The following is a 23389-nucleotide window of genomic DNA, read 5'->3' on the forward strand; positions in this document are numbered from 1 at the left end:
TTAACTTTTAAGTAGTTGCCTGAGTTGGATGAGAGTTCGGCAACTTGAAGGAGAAAAACTCGTTTTTATGTTTTTTTAGGAGTCCCTATCCAGATATTTATCTACGAATTTAAACTAACTAGTCTGGAGTGCTCCAACTATATGAAGTTTTCTTGCTTACTATAGAGGATTGCAAACTTAAAAGAAAAAGTTTGAAATAAAATACAAATAACTGGATGGTCATAAAATCACTCACTCACTCACTCACTCTTCGGCGCTACAGCCCTTGTAGGGCCTTGGCCTCACTCAACACTTTATCCCAGTCGGATCTATCCATTGCTTTCCTTCGCCACTGTCTGACGCGTAGCTTATCCAAGTCCTCCTCCACTTTCTCCAGCCATTTCAATCTCGGCCTCCCTCTAGGTCTACGCCCACCGGGATGACCCTCATAGGCCTTTCGCGGAGCTCTTCCTTCCTCCATCCGGTGTAGGTGTCCCAGCCAACGTAGTCTTCCGATCTTTATACCTTTGACCACATCTGCCTCCTCGTACAACGCCATCAACTCTGCATTTTTTCTACTTCTGTACGTGCCATTCTCCACTACTGGGCCATAAATTATTCTTAATACTTTCCTTTCCCAGCATCGGAGAGCACGTTCATCAGCTGCCGTAAGAGTCCATGTTTCTGAGCCATAAAGGAGCACAGGTTTTATGATGGTCTTGTATATCACTATCTTGGCCTTTCGGGACACATTTCTATTTCGGAGGGTTGCGCTCAACGCCCAAAGACATCTGTTTGCTGCAGCAATTCTATTTATAATGTCTTCTCTTATTTCATTTTTGGACGTTAGCGTAGCTCCTAAATACTTAAAACTTTTCACCCCCTCAAAACTGTGCTGTGAAGCCTGCAGGTTGCCATACCTTCTTGCCCTTCTTGTGGTTACTAAGTACTTCGTCTTGAGCTCATTTACCTTTAGACCAAACGGTGCAGCACCACTTTCCAATTCGGCGAATGCATCCTTTAGAGCTCCAGCAGACCTTGCGATGATAGCCACGTCATCCGCATATGCCAGATATTGGACCGTTCTATTATAGATAGATCCACTTGTACTCGTGGTGCTGTTGTTACGTACGGCCATTTCCAGTACTAAATTAAACAGCACAGGCGACATTGGGTCACCCTGCCTTAGGCCCTGGCTTATAGGGAAGGAACATGACAGCTCCCCTTGCACCATCACCTTAGCAACTGTGTGACTTAAGGTCATTCTAATCAGTCTTATAATTTTAAATGGGACACCCAATACTTTGAGGCAGCTCACAAGTCCCACACGGGATACAGTATCATATGCCATGGCAAAATCCAAATACAGCTGGTGGAGGTCTAGATTATTCTCATAGAACTTTTCTAAAATCGATCTCATAGTGAAAATGTGGTCAGTAGTTGACCTTCCTTTACGGAATCCGCACTGGTATTCACCCAAAACCTTTTCAGCACTTATATTTATTCTTTCAGACAGGATACTAGCAAAGATCTTATACACTGTACCATAAAATAAGTCTAGGAATTATGATATTGAAGGCCTTTCCTTCCACAATCAAAAAATACTCTCAAAAAAAAGATCTAGAAAGTGTCGCAGTGAATAAAGGAATTGGAAAAAACAAATTATTCTGTAAGCGCACAAATAGAAACTAACATTTAAAGCAAAGTATTTCACCTTGTTTAGGGACAACAAGCAAAGTAAATAATAGAAATGCGTAGAAAATATTAACATGCAACTAGGTTGCTACTACCTAGGCAATATCAGGGCTAGAAGGCTGAGTAGTTAATATTTAAGTCACGAGATAGAGCTCACTTCCTACATCAGCACTAGCGGTGTCATTGCAACCAGTAAGAGGTTAGTACAAATTGATATTTTGGTCAAGTTTCTAAGTGGAACAGAATTGCTAACAATTTATAGAAAAAAATTAACAAAGAAAAATTATTACTCATTTAAATTTTACAAAATTAATTTTAGCGATTAGGCGCATGGAACTGACTGCGAATCACTAGTTGCTCCAAATAGTTTTGCTTCGTTGGAAAATTTTAATAGTAAAGTAGTGCTTCTGATGTACATCGTTATTCTAAATCAGCAAACCTCGAATATATAGTGGTATGATAACCAGGGTTACAATGCTCCAGGAGAAGTAGGTTCTTTTAGTTGGGCACCAGGTCAAATGAGAATTTTGGGTTAAAAAAAAACATGGACAAGCTGGCTAAATCGGGAGTCTTACTCCCCACCATCAGTCGGTCCCAAACTAGCGATTGTTAGCGTATTGGTTGACACTTTTGTGTCGGGCGTGGCTGGCCACTCAGCATTCATTCTTTGGATAAGCTCTGTGGGTTTTCAATAGGCCAGAATGTTGATTTGTATCCGTCTAGGGGTGTTATTGGGGTGCTATGCACCTCGCACGGATCTTTCAGGCACTTGGTTGGTTCCCACACTGTGTCCATTGCGATCTGGAGACACCCCTACAGTACGGAGTTCATGCGCTTTCCTTTATTTAGAAATGATCTACTGAATTGTGAGATAAGAAGAAACAGTTATCCATTTTATGACGAATTGTTTGGGATGTGATGAGACTGGTTCATGATCTTTGGTTGGAATAGGTGAATGATGAAGAAGTTTAGTTTGTTTTCGCTTAAGGTGTTACACGATTTATTTAGGCAGTTATGAATGTTAAGAAGGGTTCATCTCCGGACTGGATTGTGGGCCCAGAGGAGCTTTTCCCTTCTCACTGATGAATAATAATTCATCAAGAATAATTATGGTTGTTTAATAATATATAGTAATAATAAAAATTCTCTGAAGCAATTATAATTAAATACTCCACACAGGAAAAATTGGAGGATTCCGTGAACTCCCATTCCACTCTGGACACTCCTTGTATCTTATTATTTCACTATAATATTTCTTCGATAAAGATTAAAACAATTTTTTCTTCCTCTTCATTTTGGATTCTCTTTAGAATAAATAATGGCATTTAAGAGAAACTCCTCAGGTTCCTCCATAACTTGCGCAAGGAACGAGCATGCTATTCGTAGTACCTACCATTCCAGTTCTTTTCGGTGTTCTAATGTCAGAATTGATACTAGTTTGACTTGATTATACCGTCATTGAACCTCATAAAACTGGACATAATAGCTGATGTTATAATAAAATAACTGCTACGATTGTTATTTATCAGACGAATAGAAAATGCAAGATGTAGAGAGTAGATAAGTTGGTTAAAAATTTGTACAAGCAAGGAGAAAGTAGTTAGGACACAAAGGAAGAAAAATGCTACATGTGTGACGGAGGGGATTCTTTATCCTCATCGATCATACCCACCCTCAACTATCAAACACTTCTCCTCTCAAATTCCCAATTCCCATATCTTCTCTTTCTTCTGAACTAAATATTTTTTAAAGTATAAATTTTTGTTTTGTTTTGTTATAGTTAGATAAATACAAACACAACAAATTTGCTGATTATGGTGTGCCTTTGTGATTAGTAACTGACAATAAGTCTCAACTGTCAGTATGTTAGTTTGGTAAAGCTTCCACGGACAGATATTGCGTCATAGATCAGATCTGAAGGTCATTTCCCACCACGCCTAAGGTGGCCTAATAATAACAATTCTACCACCTCCTTCTTCTTCGACTTCTCTCTCACTCTAAATATATATATATATATATATTAAAGAATTCCAATAATGATGATGAATTTAATTTGCATATGAAAGTTGTTTGAACTGGGAAAACAGAGAAGTGAGGGAGAAATAGTCAGGCGCTTGGTTGAGCACAGCAACTTCAGAATGTTGCAGAGATACTGAGGCACCAACCACTTTCATTGCCGCGGCAGTTAGTATGAGCGCGATCTGGCAGTGAAATTTCGGCAACTAACGGCACTTGATTTCTTTTACACTTTTTTTTTTTTAACTTTATGTTTCCCCACATATTTTTAATTTACATCCGCCAAGTTGTCGCCTATCCATAGCACTCTGGCGCTATGAATATCAGACCACATTTTAATAATAATAATAAAAAAAAAATCCATTTTGGGCATAAATCAACAAGTCTACAGTCTGTTTCGGGAAGGATAAAGAGAAAGTTTCTCTATGAATTGAACTGTTTGTGAGTTTTAGATTTCTCTCGTTTTAAAAATTAAACATAGAATCACGATGATAACAACAATATTCCGTAGCAATGGGAACAGCTAAAGAAACGTTATGGCAGCGCAGAAGACTGTTCCTGAGGAAGCACTAAAACAACAATAATTCCATAAATATTTATAACCTTCGTTGTTTTAATTTTAAAGCAGAATTTGAATTAATAAAAATGATTGATTTACAATCAAATATACCATCATTCTTGTTCAATAGAAAATCAATTGAATCAGACTGTTAAGTCAATAACTGACTTAACTAAAGAACAGAAACTCGTCAGTTTTAGTTATCATTATTTAAATATTTATATTACTACGAATGCTAGAGATAAAGAAGCTGATCTCCTATGTTTAATTTTTTCGGCTAAAACAATAATGGCTGTATGTCCAGGCAAAAGAGATATGTAAATGTGATCTTTAAAGATTTCATCCTAGCGACCTCACTCTTGCCTCACTATGAAATATGGGGCAAGTTATTAAGTAAAAATGATACTGTGTTAATTTATAAGAATCAAATACGGAATTTGTAAAATTTTAAAAATTAAACTGAAACTGTTATACCTGAAAAGATTGGATAGGTGATAAACTCCTCCGTGTTCTCTCTTAAAAAACATATTTCCAAGGTTGTACATATTTCCAAGATTTTTTTAGAGATAAAGAATATTGGATTGAATTTGTCTTTTGATGCTCTTAAATTTGATCATTTGTATAAAGTGATTATTATTTCTTTAAGATAAAGCTGGCCGAATCATGAAGTGACGCTTTGAGAAATCAGTTATGAGAGATGTAAATAATATTCGATTAAACAAAATCACTTGAAGGGGCTTAAATGAAGGTATATTCATGGATGACTTTTGTAAGTCGGTTAATAGAAGTAACCGAATGAAATGAATTCGAAGGATGCCCTGTTTATTGTTCGATATGGTGGTCACCAAGCCAACGTCTTCGCAGCCTACGAGAAGGGTTTGACTGGAGCGGATTAAAAGATTATGATATGGTGAGCTTTTGGAGTGGAGTTTGATCTGGGCAAGGTCAGAAACAAATAGGATTCGCAGGTTAGATTGCTGATATAAAAAGGTGCATGAGTGGTAGTTCGAAGGATTTTTGTATGGAGGGTTTGGATCCTGTTTAGGTTCGAACGCTTTGCTGTTCCGTATAGTTTAAGTCAGTAAGTTCAGGAGAGGTACAAATACTTTATGTTAAAGAGCTAAGTACAGTCTTTTCTTGTTTGCAAGAGTCAGTTTTGATCGTTTGTCAAGTATTCTCTTGATTATTTGGTATCTCTGCTTAAATTCAAGTCGTTTGAGTCTAGTACGCGGATCGCTTGCCAAAGTTAAGTCCAAGATATAGGAAGTCAAGAGTAGTAGAATTTTATGGATAGAAGAAATAATTAATTAGAACAGTTGTAAGAAAAATTGTGGAACGTACGTTCCAAAATGGTTAAACGGCTATCAACTAACTAGAAGAAAAGATTGTCAACTTTTTCAGTTACAATGCAATGAATTTCTAATTAATCTAAATTCTAGTTCGCAGCTTAAATAACAAAAAGAAAAACTTCTTTTCTGACCATTTTTCCTGTAATTTCTAATTTCTCCTGCTGAAATTAGTTTCTTACACATTATATAGATTATTCTGAAAAAGTTATTTTTACTGATTTTTTTTTTTATCGTATCGCGAATTTCCCTTTTTTCCGTTAATTAAGCAGACAAAGTTCTTGGTGAGAAGGAGGAGGCGCTATCCCCTGGAATACGCACTTTCTTCAGCACTATCACACGCTTTCTCTTATTGGTGAAGAGTGTTACAGCCATTGTGTATTGATACTCTTAACAATGGTCTGCTACTCTTGTTAAATTCACTATCACTGTAACAATACATATCAACTGGAAATATGCGCTCTTAACACACTATTATTAGGCAATTTTATGCTTGTTTACAACTTTAATACTTTTGAAACCAGATGAAATATTAAAATTGGACAAAATTTTTGCGCAAAAAGAGATTTAAGAGTTTAAAATCCAATCTAATTAAAATATTTAATCATTATTTATAATTTATATTTATTTGTTTGTTTGCTATAAAACTATAAATGTAGCCTGGCATCAAATGAGTTAGTTTAATAAATTTAAGATAAAGTCAAGTAGAAACAGCTCAATTATTTGGTCAGATAAATTTGCTTTATTTAAATTTCAGAAAAAAAATTGGCAAAAAATTGTTTAGGCACAAAACATGGATAAAATTCCGTCTGATAGAAGTGACTCTGATTAAATAAATATTTATTTGACATAAATAAAAAATTGAAATAATCAGCCAGATTATTGTAAAATACTAAATCAACAAATTAATTAAAACGTTCTTTATCATTTAAATATATAATTAAATTCTCAAATTAAAAATTTTCTGAGTTTAATACACTTAAACGAAATAATGTCTGCTAGTCCCAACGTTCAAAAACTAAACCGCCTGTTGTTCCGAAAAAAACCTGTTCACCAAAATATTTACTGATAATTCTAAAATCGGACATCCAGCCATGTTATAAAACGAGTTATCACTTTCATTTAAATTGCTCCATGTAGCTTTGTATATGTTGTCGTTCCACCAGGGATTATAATTAAAATTCATTAGTTAACATCTTTAATTTGCCTCAAATCTATTTGTAAATGTCGTTTTTTTTATCTTTTACCATTTAAATGAAAAAAAACAAAAACTAGACCAACAACGTGGCTATCCTGACGCCTTGAGTAGGCAGCAATGCAGTGAGAGTTAGCTCACGAAGGATAAACAATTGAGGAGTACCAACAATCTAAAGATGTTTAAGAAATATATAATGAGCTGCTAAGTAGCAATATAGTTTCAATTTAAATTAGTATCAATTTGAATATCTGGGTTCTTTTGGACAATATTTAAAGAAAATAATATTTAGTGAGAAGAAATTGGAAGGAACTTGGGAAACCAAATGGGAAATGGATGGAAAACCTTTCTCCTTTTCACTTAACGAGGCCAGACGATAGCAGTAAACTTACGCATTACTAGCTAGCTTTATATACGGTATATAGCTAGAATTTATGCGAAATATATAATCAAACTAAACTACGAGTGAAGTATTAAATTTAATGACGTAATCTCCAGAATATTACATAACTAACAACGGCAAATATGAATGTAGGCGGGGCTTACATCTGTACGCACCGTTTCAATTATATCTAAGTATATGTACTCAAATTGATATAAAAGAGCGTATTAATGACCTTGTATGAATAATGTTTTAGTTAATCATTTATCATGACAACATTTTCGTTTCCAAAAATACTACCAATATTATATCAACAGTTTGACACAATATCATTTGAAGTACAAAAATATTGAAGGAGGTACGATCGAAGAAAAACTGAAGGATTAAAGAGGTTTCTAGATCCGATTTCCGGTCTTTTAATGAGAAGCGTCCTCCTCTATAATAACACTTGTTTGGACATTCTTACAGCCATAAACTATTACTTCATTTCTGCTGGGAGACCAGTTTTGATTTCAAACTCATAAGCGCAAGAATGGCTGTAATTTTTTTTGCGTCCAATAAAAGGTTTTAAAATAAATTTTTTACTCTAACTTTCTGATTACGGGAATAACATTTTTTAGTATGTTTATGGTAAGTCCGTTAAGTTTAAAAATAACTAATTGAGACGATATTCTTCATGAACGTTGCAGAGATTCCATGACTGGTAGAATATTTGCCAGAAATAAAATAATTTAGGTAAACAGTAAAAGCGAACCAAAATCTAATGTCCTGAAGATTTATTTGCTAGTTCTTCTATATTTATTAATGGAAAAGAGGACTACAAAGGAATAAGCCATATGTTTACTTCGTCACTGAGTATCTATCCTTGACTCTTGAACTTAACGTAGTGTCAGTAAAAGCGAAGTTGCTGCTGTTAATGCAACTCTTCACTTTGATACTAACAACAGAATTTATTCCCGAATAACGTAATCAGAGATTTTGCCGAAACCTTCTTTTATATGTACGAGGGTCGTTTGAAAAGTCCGTGCAAAGTCAGAGAGATAGCACCACTGGCGCGTATCGAGGTTATGTTTAGTTAGTAGCATCTCTTGGAAGAACACACACCAAGTTTCAGCCAGATCGGTCTATTTCTTTGTGTTTGGCATTCGTTTGAATCGAGGAAGTCGAGTGATTTTCAAAAAATGGACGAAAAAGAATTTCGTGTGTTGATTAAACACTACTTTATGAAAGGCAAAACGCCTCAGGATACTAAAGAGAAGCTTGATAAACATTATGGTGACTCTGCACCTTCGATTAGAACAGTTTATAAGTGGTTTCAAAATTTTCGGAGTGGCCATATGGGCACAAGTGACGCTGAACGTTCTGGACGCCCTGTTGAGGTTACTACTCCAGAAATCATTGATAAAATCCATGATATGGTGATGGATGACAGAAGAGTGAAGGTGCGTGAGATTGCTAGTGCTGTGGGCATCTGGAATGAACGGGTACATAATATTTTGCAACAACATTTGGACCATGACAAAGCTATCCGCAAGATGGGTGCCGCGATTGCTCACGCTTGACCAAAAACGAAATCGTGTGAAGTGTTGCTAGGACGGTTTGCAGCTGTTCCAGAAGAATCCGCAGGACTTTAAGCGTCGTTTCGTCACTGTGAATGAAACATGGATACATCACTACACTCCTGAGACCAAAGAACAATCTAAACAATGGGTTACCAAGGGGGAATCTGCGCCAAAAAAGGCGAAGACCGTTCCTTCGGCCGGAAAGATTATGGCGACTGTCTTTTGGGATTCGCACTCATCGACTATCTGGAAAAGGGTAAAACTATTACAGGTGCATATTATTCATCGTTATTGGACCGTTTGAAAACCGAGCTGCAAGAAAAACGCCCACGATTGGCCCACAAAAAAGTCCTTTTCCATCACGACAACGCACCAGCTCACACCTCAGCAGTTGTGGTCACAAAATTAATGGAAATAGGGTTCCAACTCGTTTCAGATCCCCCCTATTCTCCAGACTTGGCTCCCTCGGACTACTATTTCTTCCCCAATATGAAGAAATGGCTGGCGGGAAAAAGATTTTATTCAAACGAGGAGGTGATTGCAGAAACGAATGGCTATTTTTCAGACTTGGACAAATCCTATTATTCGGAAAGGATCAACAAACTAGAGCAGCGTTGGACGAAGTGTATAAGCCTAAAAGGAGACTATGTTGAAAAATAAAAAAGGTTTACCCCAAAAAATTAAGTAGTTTTTATTTTTGCACGGACTTTTCAAACGACCCTCTTATGTTAATAAACTTATAGAAAGAATCAGATTCTTATTGTGGCAACCATCTTAGACAAATTTGTGTCAGTTTATCTTAGATTAGAAAACGATAATTTATGCTAAGCGAGATATTCATATGATATTAAATGATATAAAAATCAATAGAAATTACCGCGTACTGATGCACTATATACCAAATAAAAAATCTTCTTAATTAATCCCATCTTGAATTAATTCAAGATTGCAAAAATATAAGGAAGAAATAATTTTATTCTATACTGCAAGCGAATGCAGAATGGTTTCTTAAATTGTTATTTTACTTTATATCTTTTTTATCCATTATTCGCAGTAAACTGTAAATGATAAATACCGCAAATCAAAGCACCAACTCTGTCGATTCACAGTACCTCAAAGCACTAATAGTGAATATAGAGGAAAATTACACAAAAAAAACAACAGTTTATCACGGATTGCAGGATACTTTATAAGGAAAAATCAATAATTGTTCTAATTGTTCATTTTGAAAGACATCAAATCACCCAAGTAGTTGCCCTGCATAGTGCTGCTATCTCGAGAACAGTTATTGCTCTAGTTAGGAACTTCGTTTTGATTTTCGTTTAGATTATTAAATCTTAGTATAATAATGCTTTAATTATGATAACTTGCAGGTAAATTTTAAATGTCAACGTCAAAAATTGAAGTGAATAAGCTAAAATATTACAAAGTAATTTCAGATAAAAGGAATCAATTACAATAATGAAAAAAAAGCAGACACTGGTAAGCCTTGCATCCTTGGAGAATACGCCGTTGAAGTCAATTTTTCCCTGTACTGCATCAGTTCTAGATTGATCTCCAAATTACTCTTAACGAATTATTTATAAGAATAAAGATGCCACTATTTCTAGGGCTCTTTCTGTCCAATCAATGGTATTCCTGACACATCCACCTTCTCCTTATTCCTTCATGCGGTATATTTTGCTACACACCATTACAAGGCAAACATCTCGTACACTTAATTTTTAATTTATTAGTTGTAGCGTTCATCAATTATGAAATCTTTGACTAGTAAAATTAAGTAAATAGTTATTTGTAATTGACCATGAGCTAAAATTTTCATCATAACCGGTAAACAATGGGGGAGAGAAAATTATTTCCAATTTCATAACACCCCCCACTGATAGATATAGAAAATATTTTTTTTTAAAATAAAAATAAGTGGACAGAATGTGTGTCTTAAGACCAAAACAATTTTGGGAATCAGGTTCTTATCTTTTTAAACATAACTACAGAAAAAAAAAATAAAATGAACACAAATGACCATACAAACTTCAGTTTTCAAGGATGCTGCTTTGTTATCGCAATTTTTTATGAATAGAAAATTATTACCTCCTTTTATTACATGGTAAATTAACGAAGTTCATTACACCTTAACTATAATTCTATACACATTATTAACTTTACACGCAATCAGGAGAAAGCTACCTCTTGGAATTCGGACTAATGAAAACTTTTACTTAGAAAATATAATAAATTTTAATTCAATAAACTCACAATTTGCCCAAAAAGAGCATTTTTTTCTCTCTCTTAACTTTCATTTACAGAAAGCAATTTTCTTTTTGCGTCATTTCTGTAGCATAAAACAAGAATTCTATTTTGATCCTCTTTTCACTGTAGATGTTTCTAAACTTTATTGCAGATGAGTCTTTAACACCTTATCACTTAACACTTGTCCTTATCACCGCATTAGGATTGCCTGCGTTCCTTCCCCTTTGTTTTTGGTGGAACCGCCCGTCTTGTACAATCAATCAAATCCTTATCACCTTAACACCAGATCACTCTAGTTTCCTTCACTTCTAAGTTTCTAATAAAATCCTTCGATAAAATTTGGCTCATCTTAAATTATCAGCAGGAATCTCTTTTCCAGTGCCTACTGAAGTCTGCCTACCAAAGTGGAGGTTGATGTGTTTTTGGAATTTAGATAGATTCTACGAGGGTTGGCCAGCCTATCCGTGCCACTATGACCCAGAGAGACCATAGTGGCACCCACTAATTAGAGCACCTCCTGTTTTGTTTGAATAGGCTTAAATAGCCTGGTGAGAGGTGATGTCAAAATAATATCGTAAACATGTGATATTTTTTATAAATAGATTGTCAGGCAAAGCTTCACATACTGCTGTGTATTGTACTTTCACGATATAAGAGGCTCTATTCTTATTTAGTAACATAAAGTTACATTGTTGCACAGAATGTATGAGATTGCTTTTCTTGTAATAGAAACTAGTATATCGAAAAGTCGTTTGTTATTATTACCGTTATTTATATTATGATTACTTTATTATCATTATTACTATTTTATTAATTATTATTATTATTAGTATGATATGTGCAGAGCTCTAGAAAGGCAGAGTAACCAAGTGAATAGAGACACTATGGAGACAACATGCGTACACGCTCTCCCTTCTCCTCCTATCGTCTCTCTAAATATTGAAACTTAAACGTGACTAACAAACCCGGAAATCACAAATTCCACCATCTTTCTAATTTGACCCCAGTTGATAGAAGGATATCCGACTTCTTTACATCTTTCTCTGATTCTTGGAGAGACGCTGATTAATACGTTTCTTATAATTTTCGTTTGTTTTTTGAAATTAAAAAAAGAATAGTTACTCAATAATTAGTTATTTATTTATTTTTATTACTTTTATGATCTTATTAGATAGGCGTTAATGTTTTTATCATCTCCTTTTTTTCAAAATTGTAAAAGTTTAATATCTTTGTAACATTTGAATCACAAATATCTTCTTAAATCTTTATTACGTGCTTTTCTACTCAGAGTGATGTTTTTAACAACTTCTTCAGTCAAATAAAGAGCCTATCATATTTTGACAAGTGACAGATAAAATACTAACTAAATTTTGGAGCTTAGAGCTTATGTTACAATTACCTGAACATTGTAAAATGGTTGTAGCACAATCCAATTTTGGACGCTTTTATCTTTATAACGGTCTTGCTGGATTCCTTAGGTTGTGCACTGTTATTTTGTATCATCTGCTATTTTGTTAGACTAGTTTCTTCTATTTTAGATTTTATTTTTTTCAAGAATAAAAAACCAAAAAAGGGATTTTAAATCAAACTGAAAATTACATTTTATTTAAAGTTTTAGCTACTTATAGTGGGAAAATTGGCAATATTCATATTTTTTAATAAAAATCTGAATTATTTTTGTTTTTTGTATAAATAATTTATGCGCATCATTAGTTTTATATAAATGTTTAATGGACTACTCCAAATTATGATGTATTTAAGATGATAAATAAGGAATAAATCAGCTTCCAAAAGTTTGTATCACAAAACATTCCTGTTCAAAACTGGCGCATTACCGTGGGTGTGGAAGACGTGCTCCAAGAACATTTTATATCTCTTACTCCTTAATTTGGAGATCGCCTAATCTTATTGCAAGATAATATCTGATAGAAAACTCAAATGTATCAAATAAAATGTTAATTTCGCTCGCTTAGAGGCTAATTATGGCTGGAAAATAGTTATTTATTTAACAAGTGCGGAAAGTAGTACTTTTCCTCACGCGAGGCAGGGTTTGCACGCACGAGCGAGCGAAGCGAGGCGAGTGCAAGTGCAAATTGCCGAGTGTGAGGAAAATACTTTACACTCGAGTTAAATATTATATTTTTTCTGCAACCATTAGATTTATTAACTAAAAAAATTAAAAATTTCATTTTTACAGTCTACAAAAAGTAATTTATTTATTATAAACATTTATTGTTATATTACAATTATTTACATTACTTACGTATTTACATTACTTATTACATTTTCTGCTGTTTCTTTTATTGATGGAGGAGTGTTTTCTAAACAGGAATCACTAGAATCCATTTTAAATTTCTATAAGGTAACACTATAACCTTTTTAACTGTTATAATTAAAAATATCTAATTATTTATTGAACTATTATTTTTATTTCTATATTCCTTTCAATTTTTATTTTATCGTTTAATATTCGTTTTTTTAATTATTTAGTTACGTTAAATAAGCTTATTAGAGTTTTACCGAAAATATTTATGTTAATAACAAAATTCTTATATCAAGGAAGCACAATAAAGTTTTTCCACTCACTAGTGAGGAAAGTGACACTAATGGGAATTTTTCCCCACTAGTGTGGGAAGTTGGGCATTACACAGCTGATTTTAATTGAGTAATGAGAACATGGTTGCAGAAAAATATATTTTTTTTTATTTGACTACAGATAATTTATTTTTCGTTTGCCATGTTTTTAGTTTCAATTATTGTTTGAAACCATTTTACTTACTCTCTAGAATCGAAATAAACTGTTCATATTTTTATTTTAAACTTTTCGCAATATTAATGAGCAAAATAAACAGTAGAAAGAGTTAGCGACATCTTTAAAAAAAAAAGAGGAAAGGTCCCGTTAAACTTCCGTCAAAAGAACTGGTCAACTAAAGATAATTCTTTATCCTATAAAATAATTGGAGGGAGTGGACAATAAACTTTAGGGCGAAAGAGAGAGAAATAGTTTAAAGAAGACAAGGAGAGAGGGAAGACCATTGCGCCATTCAAGAGGGTGTGGCTATTTAACTCGGTCCACGCAACATACAATTTGTAACACAATTTTGGTCTTAACTTCAACCTATTCTAGCTACATATTTATAAAACTAACTACTAAGTTTTACCAGATTGGCGTTGAGTTTTAAGGACAATTTTAGTGAAAGCTTATGGTTCTGTGTTTCCTTTGTTTGATTTGATGTCGGAAACTAAAGTGAGGCCCCCCTTTTAGACCTTCTAATGTCAATTGTCCCGACAAAATATTTTAAAATAAATGAGATAGTCTTTGATGTGTTGAAGTTTTGGTTTTAAGACAATAATGTTGCAGGTATATAGGAAGAATTTCAAAAAAAAGGAATACCACTTGAACTCGAGAAGTAAAAGAACAGTATAGAAGCAACGTTCCGATTGCAGAGATAAGTTACAACTATTTGGGATTAATGCACTCATAAGGCAATCAACAACATCGCCCACGCACACGATGCGAAATCCTGACATCCAAGAAAGGGAACTTGTGGCTTATCCCCTTACTCGCAGCTTTCAATTTTTACTTAAAATTTTGATTTATTTATATTTTTGAATATAAATATATTATTCATGTTTTAAAAAATTAATAATAATAATTTTATTGTTAAAGTAATACAAATAGTTCGTGGATAGAGTAGAGGGACGGACTATTTGATGGAAAAAGCTGTACCCCTTGCAACTATTCATGAGCTATTGCTGTCAGAGAATATCTTTCCTGTGATGATATCCAAGGCTATTCATGACTGTTAGCAAACTCTTGAGTCGCCTGGTTACCTCTAGGAGATGGTAAAAAGACTTGATTATCATCAGCTGCAGCTTGGTCACAAAGTTCTTGAGAATGGATTAGGTCTTAAACTAGCGATAGCCATGTCCACCATAATTTATTGGCCGGATTTTGTCTCTTACTATATTCCCGGTCGGAGTCATCTCATAAAGCACGATGTTGAAAAGTAATATTAATATAAAATAATATTAATTGATGTTAAGAATTAGATTAAGTATAAACCCATATTTTTATTTATATTGCTGAAAATTATTAGAAAATGACGAAAAATAATGACTTCCAGTAAGAAGAAGAAACGTAAATTTTGTAGACATTCTAGAATATAAAAAATAATTGTCTTTTTAAATACTAAGAATACTATAGGCCAACAAAAGTCTACGAAATCTCACAGATTTAGCAATGAAGTTGTAAACATTGTACACTTGAACTTTGATAATTCATGCAAGCACTGTCTCCAATTTACAGTTTTAAGTCGAAAAAGATATTTGTCTCTAAACATTCAAATAATAATACTTGTGTTTTCTTCATTTGTTTTTCTTAGTTTACAAATTTCTGATTATACTAATACACAACCTCCAAACAGATTGTTACAAAAAGTAATATATTTTTTGCTCTTTTAATATATGTGATACGTAATATAATTTACCCATATTTTAATATAAATTCTCTTCATATTCTAAAAAAAGTACATTATGTTTGCGAGAAATAACAAATTACAGCTAAAAATACGAGACTGAACACAATTAGCATAACTGATCTCTTCTGCACTGACATTTACTTCCGCGCCAAGTATTTGTTTGCACATTTCAAATTCTTGATATCGGAAAAATAGTGATCTATTTTCAAACATAGCAAGTTTTCTATCCTAGATATGAATATGGAGTCTCGAATAGATCTTCATAATCTGCAACTTTCAAGAAAAGGAACTGCGCAGCAAAAAGGTAGAGTTTCGTCAATTGAGTCACTCACATCAACATTCTAAAAAGAGGAAGAAGAAAAACTGATGTCGAACAGAGTGCATCGAATCCATTACTTACTTCCTTAAAATAAATAAAGCTCTACAAAATTTCAAATCCTGGCAAAGTTTTTAGTTTGCTTTATGTCCTTTTTTGATAGATTATTGATCTGAATGCTGTTTTAAAATTTTAGCCAATTTTTGGATGGCGTCGGACCAGTCATTAACTTCGCTCTTAAGTATGCAAATGCATTTTTATTAACTTACAATTCAAGTTAAATAATCAAGGACGAGGAGATTATTTTAAAAGTGTAAATGTTAAGTATAAAAATGCGCCTTAATTTTGTCAAAACTTAATAAAGTAAAATATAATATAAAACTTTTGTATTCAGCGAGTGGTGATTTACAAGGACAGAAAGAAATAAATAGATTCATCAGTGGAAAGTGTAGTGCTAAACGGATGTGAGACCTGGTTCCTTAAAACTCCAGGAAATGAAGAGCGCTAAAATAAAGGAAGAGATCAGCAAAAGACTCTCGATTGAGAAACAGATATTCAGCAATTTTAGAGGGTCTGGAAGTGGATCAGAATATCTGATTGTTCGGATCAAAAAGCGAGCTCTCATATGGGATTGCCATCTGCTAAGTAAGTTAAAAGAAATCTGACCAAAGAGATGTTTACGGTGGCCCCTTTAGATGAAGAAGAAGAAGAAGAAGAAGATATTAAGACCTTGACTGGAATCTAGGCCAACCAGAAGGTGATCTGGCCTGATCTGATCTTTAGAGAGAACATTGCATGAACAGAGACGGTGAAAAATTGATAGGATTTGATCAGATGCAGGCAATCTTAAAGAAGAAGCCTTTGAACAAAACAAAAAGTTGTAAGTATTCACTCATTGTTTTGCCTCAAAGGCTTCTATCTCGACAAAAGAGCACTCTGGTTGATACACTTTTGATTTGATCAAAATCCGGGTATCAAAGCGGTTACCACAAAAACAACGTTTACAGATATTTTGTTTCACAAAAAAACAAAACACCTTTGGACTTCCTATTTATCCAAATCTTTTATAATTTTATCCAAATTTCGTGCATCTTAAAAAAAATAAAAATAAATTTTAGACAACTACGAAAATATTGACGCTTTTACGAACCTTCTTCTCGCAGAAATAAGAGAAACTAAAAAGCTAGAAATGGATACAAAAGACTTAATACCTGATCTGTAGAGCAGAACTACCATGGTACACCATTTAAAGAATATATTCTTTTAATTAATTATACTAATGAATTAATTTTATGCATTTTTTAAGAGAAATTCCGTTATCTGTGTTTGTACGCATCTTTATTGGAGCATAAGTTTTTGTTTGTTTGTTTTTTTTTACATATAGGCAGACGTGGTGTCGAAACCTGACCGGTGTTCGAGTTAAAAAGCTCTTACTTTAGAAGTGAAAGGCTTAGTAACAATAGTATCCATTTGCTCTTTACATAATGTAATGCTCCACATGAGCCACATGTTCTACGTTTTTTCTTATAACCTTCCCTCTCTGTTACAATTCACTAATCTAAGAAATAATTAGATATCAATAGGAATTTAGATTACTGTTCCCGCCTTTCCCAGTGCAACCCCATTGAGATTGCAGCTCTTTAAAATTTAATAATTGAAACTATTGAAGAGGACTGCAGCAGCTTTAATGGAAGTTTCACTTCAAACAAAAACCCTATAGTATAATAAATAAAACTTTTACATTATTTTTTGAAAAAAGTGAAATTAAACGCACACTGGAGGGGATGGCTAGGAAGAAGTGGGGCGGAATCTTAAACCCCCGGTGAGTAGGGGACTAATTAATTTTCATTGTCATGAAACAGTTATCGTTTCCACTTTCTCCCATGATATAAGTAGGAACTGTGATCATTTTACTGGGTACCATCTTTTGCTGGTAAGAGAATCTATTGTGATACCAAGTTTTCAAGATTCGAATTTGGGTTGGCGCAGAAAATAATAGTTTTCAGGTCGCTCAGTCCGAATAAGTCATTTTTTTTAATGAATTTGATTTTGTAAACAAAGTATCACGAATTGATGAAGAGGTCTCGAAATCTATATTGTATTTGGTAACCATTGAGGGATCTGTCAGTAATAAGTGATAACAAAATTCCTTTTGGGCGTCGACAGAATTTTTCGGAATTTAAGTCATCATATTCAATGAATTATTGGAGAAAAATTGTGGCTTTACCATCTCGAATATTTTCCAAATATTATTTGGCTCTTATAATGCTTTAAAATAAAGCACCTGCATTCGTATCCAAAGTTGTCAAATTAATTGCCATACGAAAAACCACTGATTTCTCGCTTTTCTTAATTCAAAAGAGAGAGTTCTATGTACTTTTAGAATTTATAATATTCATTATACAATACAAACTTACACAGTAGTCTTACAGATTGACGTAAAAGAATTTAATTTTGTAAGACAACTTTTACAAGATTTTTAGCAGGAATTTGCAGCCGCAACTTATTCAAGCTCGACATGCAGGTAATTTTGCAGTGCTGCACATGCGATAAGCGTATTGTACATGAAGAAGTCCAAACCTACAACAGGAACCAAAAAACTACTTCCGTACCAAGACCTGGCAACTTGTAGCAATGTGAATATTTCAAAAAAAAAAAAATTGTTGATAAAGCAAGTATTAAAACGAATTTAGAACAATTTAGACATCAAGCACGTTTTGAATCCTTCTAACGGACCTGAGCCATCGAGAAAATCATCGATAGGTGAAACTAAATCATAGAAACCAAACAAATTATCTCTCTATTTTCGCTTACAACTTTGACGATCTAAAAAGAAAACCGAAAAATTTGAAATTCGTTGAGTATGTTGACGAATTCAATGTGCATTATTTAAAAACCGTCGTCTCTGCCAGCTACAAGGAAGAGATTAAAGTAGAAGTGTTAGGGGAGGTAGCAAATAACAATAATAATTGACATTTTTAGTGCAAATACCACAAAAATTATTACATTTTTGTTCAAAAAATTATAAAGAGAAAACGTTTTAATTTAAAAACAAATAGTAAGGAAGAATTTTAATTTAATTTGTAATATTTTAATTTTATTTAGGTGTATTTTATTAATTTTTTTTTGTTTTGCGTTTATTTATGCTACAATCAGCGCGTTAGCGCTATAAGTAACAGTGATAACCGAGTAACAAATGATAAGTAACGAGTGGAGAACTTACCCAGTGGTAATACTCCAAAATATTAGATGGTTAGTCACTCTCTTCAATGGAGAGATCACGAGGCCACTGTCTCTTAAGGCGTCTTGTCGGGTTATCAGGAAGAGTTCTTGAAGAAAGATTTTTAGCTAGAGGATTTATATGAGATTGCAGGTTGAAGTGGAGTTTTCTGTATCTTGTTTTAGCAACTTGTGTGACAAAAGGAATGTTAAGGTCAGTGTGTATAGTCAGGTTGGAAACATAAAATGGAGCGTGTACAATAGTTCGAAGTATTTTAGATTGTAGAGATTGAATCCTTTGGAGATTGGAGCGTTTGGTTGAACCCGACAGCTCCATTCCATAGGCCCAGATGGGTTTCAAAATAGAAGTATAAATTAGTCTTTTGTTGTCCAGAGAGAGTTTTGTTCTGTCGTCTAAGAGTCTTTTAAGTAGACGATAGCGTCTGTTCAGTTCTGTTCTTTTAAGTCTAGTGTGGGGGTTCCAAGAAAGCCTTCGGTCTAAGTAAAGCCCAAGGTAGCGGGCAACGTTTACTACTGGTAGAGGTGTTAGGTTATAGATAACTGGAGGAAGAGTAATGCGACGAAGAGTGAAGGTGATATTTTGAGACTTGCTTTCATTAAGTTTAATAGCCCATCTCTTGAACCACTGTTCTAATGAGGACTGTAGATTTCTGTGAGCTGTTTATTAATATTTGCTTTTTATTTCCCTTTTATTTAAAAAGAATTCTCTATATTTCCGTCCGGGATTTGTTCGTACACTGAATGTTTTCCGTTTAGGTATTTCTAGTCTAACAGCGTCACAATACTGTCATCAGGAAATATACGAGAATTCACTTCCTTCTATCCTTCATAAATATCACTTCAGTGCAGATTTTCTTATTGGCAGAATTACTTTGTTTGTGGCGCCTGAGATGGAATGTGTTTTGTTTTTGTAAATTAGCTCATGTGGAAATCACAGTAAGTTGAGATTTGGTCTTTGCAGGATTTAGGCAAAAACAGGACGAAAAAATTAGGTAGTAGTCCAAAGTTAGCTTCTTTGCCGAAATTAGCTCGTAGTATAACAATTATTTGTAAAGATTTCCCAAAAGAAACTCAAGGAACTCCTGGAAGTGAGTACTTTTCTTTAAGATGCCATTTCGGTTAATGTAGGCCATATAATAATGGCAAGTCATAATTTCTAGCCAAATTAATTTAATTAGATTGTTGGAAGTAACCAGCGTTACTAAGTGCGAATATCAGTAAGTATTTATTAAGTTAACCACGATATTTTCCAAATAATTTCAGTTGATTTGTTTAAACTTAGTTGACTTAAGTGCTCATTCAAAAGGCTTCTTTTTTTAAGCTTTTATCCCAGAAAATTTCACATCACTTGGTTTCTGGGGGACTTCGATTTTCCCAATGAATCGCCACACTTCAGTGATTCGCACCATTTTCAGTGAAAATTAAATACGATATAAAAATACGAATGTGATTGTCATCTCTAAAGCCCAGTTCTATCTATTCTTATTTTTCAAGAACATAGATTTTACGACGGGAGCTGGGGCACTTCCCTCCAATGTACCTTCCTGTTATATTTAACCTACATTAAAGCCATGTTTAAAGAGAATCCATGAATATTGAATAAGATTGAAGCGAGTGGAAGCTGTAAGCCACGCCAGATTTTAATAACTTGGTGCACGTGTATGCCTATCACTTTTATTTGTAATACTATCTCAGTAAAAATGATTATGCAGCGATACTAAAAAACACATTGACATAAGTTTGCATTTTAAACTACCATTTTAAGATCATGTATTTGTCCGATTATATGAAAATTTAGGGTTCATAAAAGAGTGAAAAAGAAAAATCTGTGTCCACAATCTTACGGATTTTCTTTAAATTCTGAAAATTTGAATCATATTTACTTCTTACCAACATTACAGTTTGTAAAACTTATATTACTCTGATGGTAACCTACATATAACTCATTATGAATTCAGAGATCCGGTATGCAATGTCTATAAGAATATTAAAGGAAATCCTTGGAGAGCCTTTTCTAGGAAAACTATAAGAAAAATCCCTCGAGTAAAAGTGGTACTTCCGCTTTAGAAAGTTTCTTTCTAATTCAGAATTTCCATCCTTATCAAGACACCAGAGGTAGAACTGTACATTAATCCAAAACTGTCACTTTGTAGTGAATCTACCAACCTCTTCTCCCAGAAGTACTCTCGATCAAATTTTCTAATAAAAATGTTTGAAATATTTCTATTTTGAATATTTCTAATCATGGTAAGATGTTTCGATTAATCGAAAAACTCTCCAAATGCATAAAAATCGATTCTGTAAAGTGGCGCATTTAGATCATCAGTTTTCTCCAAAATTTAGAAATTTAGTACCTACATTTGGTTCTTTATATTATTATAAAGCAGGTGACAAAGTAGTGAAATGTACGGAAATGGAACTTAAGAGAAAGCCTTACCACACCCCCTATTTTAGAAGCGCCCTTAATCAAAGTGTTTCTGGTAATATGTTTCACCTATAAGTTAGGGAACTACATAATGTATTCAATTTTTGGTTTAGTTTTTTGCACAAATAAAACTTAGGATCAGTTTCAAGAAAACCTTTTTAAAAAACTGAAAAATCGATTCAATTTAGTGGTATTTTTGGTTAAATTCGATTCTGAAATCCAAAACTTTATTATGCTGCCCGTTGTTGGCAACTTAACAAAATATGAAAACATTCTATGATTTTACTTTTTTCAATTTACGATGTATACATACAATGACGGACCAAATTCGTGAAATCCTCGTTTACAAGGAATTTTTTTTAAAAAAAAAAGGATATTTCTGGAGAAAACCCGAAATTGAATAAATAATTAAAATATTTTCTCTGAAGCGAAAGAGAAAATATATGACAATGTTATTGCCACTTACTGTCAGTTTACAGTAAGAGAAATTGGAGAGATTGTCTCATGACCGTTTTTTTTTAAAAAGTAACTGAATCAGTTATTAAATTGCTGGGCTAGAGGTTTTGCTTGTGGTAACGTAAGAGACTTGAACAGTAGGATAGAATGGAATCTATTACAATTGATTATTTAAAAAAAAATAACTATAAATAAATACGACGATAAAGAAAAACTATTAATAAATAATTGGAGCTGTGTAGTAAAAGTCGATAACGAATGTGCACAGTAGAAAGTACGTAACTGAAGGATGTAGGTCAGGACACCTGCTTGCCTTAGCCCCCTGTTCAAATATAATTCGCACAACAGCTAAATGGTTTAGCTTAACAGCGGGCAGAGATCTGCAAGCTAGGCGATAACAGGGCTTTACACTGCTTATTCCCAGTTACAATCAAAACTAGGCTGCGGTTTACTACACGATCGGCTCAGCACCAACCGGCCCCCAGGTTTTTCTTGTGTTACCTGTGGCTTGCATAACACCTCTGGCCGGCCCCCAGATCGCGCGCTCTCACCCAATTATTCTTTACAATTTTTGTTTTTTATTATTATAATTTTTTATGAATATTTTCTTTTTTACTTAACGCAAGAGTGTCATCATCTTGATTCAACAAAAATTAGAACAATTCGTAACATTTTAATTATTTTCTTAAATAAGTACTTCATCTTAAGATTGGACACAAATTTTCAAATAAATTTCCTGGACAAAATTATACAATTTTGAAGGAAGGAAATCTCTTGCAGCCAACAGACTGCCTAACATATGGTCCACTTTCAACTGAGTCAATTAAAATTATGTACTTTCTGCACTAAGTATAAATTTACCAATAAAAAATTACATACCATAACTGCGCCTGAAAAAAAAGTTAGCCAGAAGGAACTTGTATCACTAACGAGACAATACTGAAGTAGGAGTGCAAGTCCAGAACTGTGGACCTCGATCTCCCACCACAACTTCTCTTCAAGAACTACTAACGGCCTCTGTTCCTCTTTCTTTCAATATTACACTCTCACTTGCTCATTTTGTTTCCCCTCTTCAACAGTATGACAGCCAAAAAAAAAAGAAGTATTAACGTTGAACTAGATTTTTGCAGCCTGCCAAACTGGAGTTTTTATTTTTACTTTTAATAACAATCAAAAGTCGTATTTCTAGCACTCCTACTTTGGAAATAAACAATTAAAGAAATAGATATTGCGAGGAAGTGGAGGGTAAATAGAGGTTAAGATTGATTGGTCTCTGGTGGAGGAAAGGAAACAGAAGAAAGGCATATCATTGGAGCATGAAATAGTATTTCGTAACATTATTGGAGAAGAACAAAGGAGGTTTGTTACTTATTATGCCAAAAAGAAATATGATTGAAGAAGGACGTCCTAAATAAATGTTATTGTTATTGCCAAACAATGATATTCCACCATTGTTAAGAAAAAAAAATTAAATAGATCTTCATGGT

At 33.7% G+C, this 23389-nt stretch overlaps 1 protein-coding gene across 1 annotated transcript in view; it reads right to left on the reverse strand.

The window, feature by feature from the left end:
- Window positions 1–22921, reverse strand: part of Cht7 (chitinase 7) — a 104918-nt gene extending 81997 nt beyond the window's left edge. The window contains exon 1 of the mRNA XM_074118524.1: window positions 22782–22921. Within this exon, the coding sequence (XP_073974625.1) occupies window positions 22782–22784 (3 nt within the window). The 5' untranslated portion in view covers window positions 22785–22921. The remainder of the gene's footprint in view (window positions 1–22781) is intronic.
- Window positions 22922–23389: the final 468 nt, after the last annotated feature.

The sequence above is a fragment of the Rhodnius prolixus genome, unplaced genomic scaffold (genome assembly GCF_049639745.1).
Source record: "Rhodnius prolixus isolate KJV_2025 unplaced genomic scaffold, Rpr scaffold_2, whole genome shotgun sequence".
NCBI classification, from domain to species: domain Eukaryota; kingdom Metazoa; phylum Arthropoda; class Insecta; order Hemiptera; family Reduviidae; genus Rhodnius; species Rhodnius prolixus.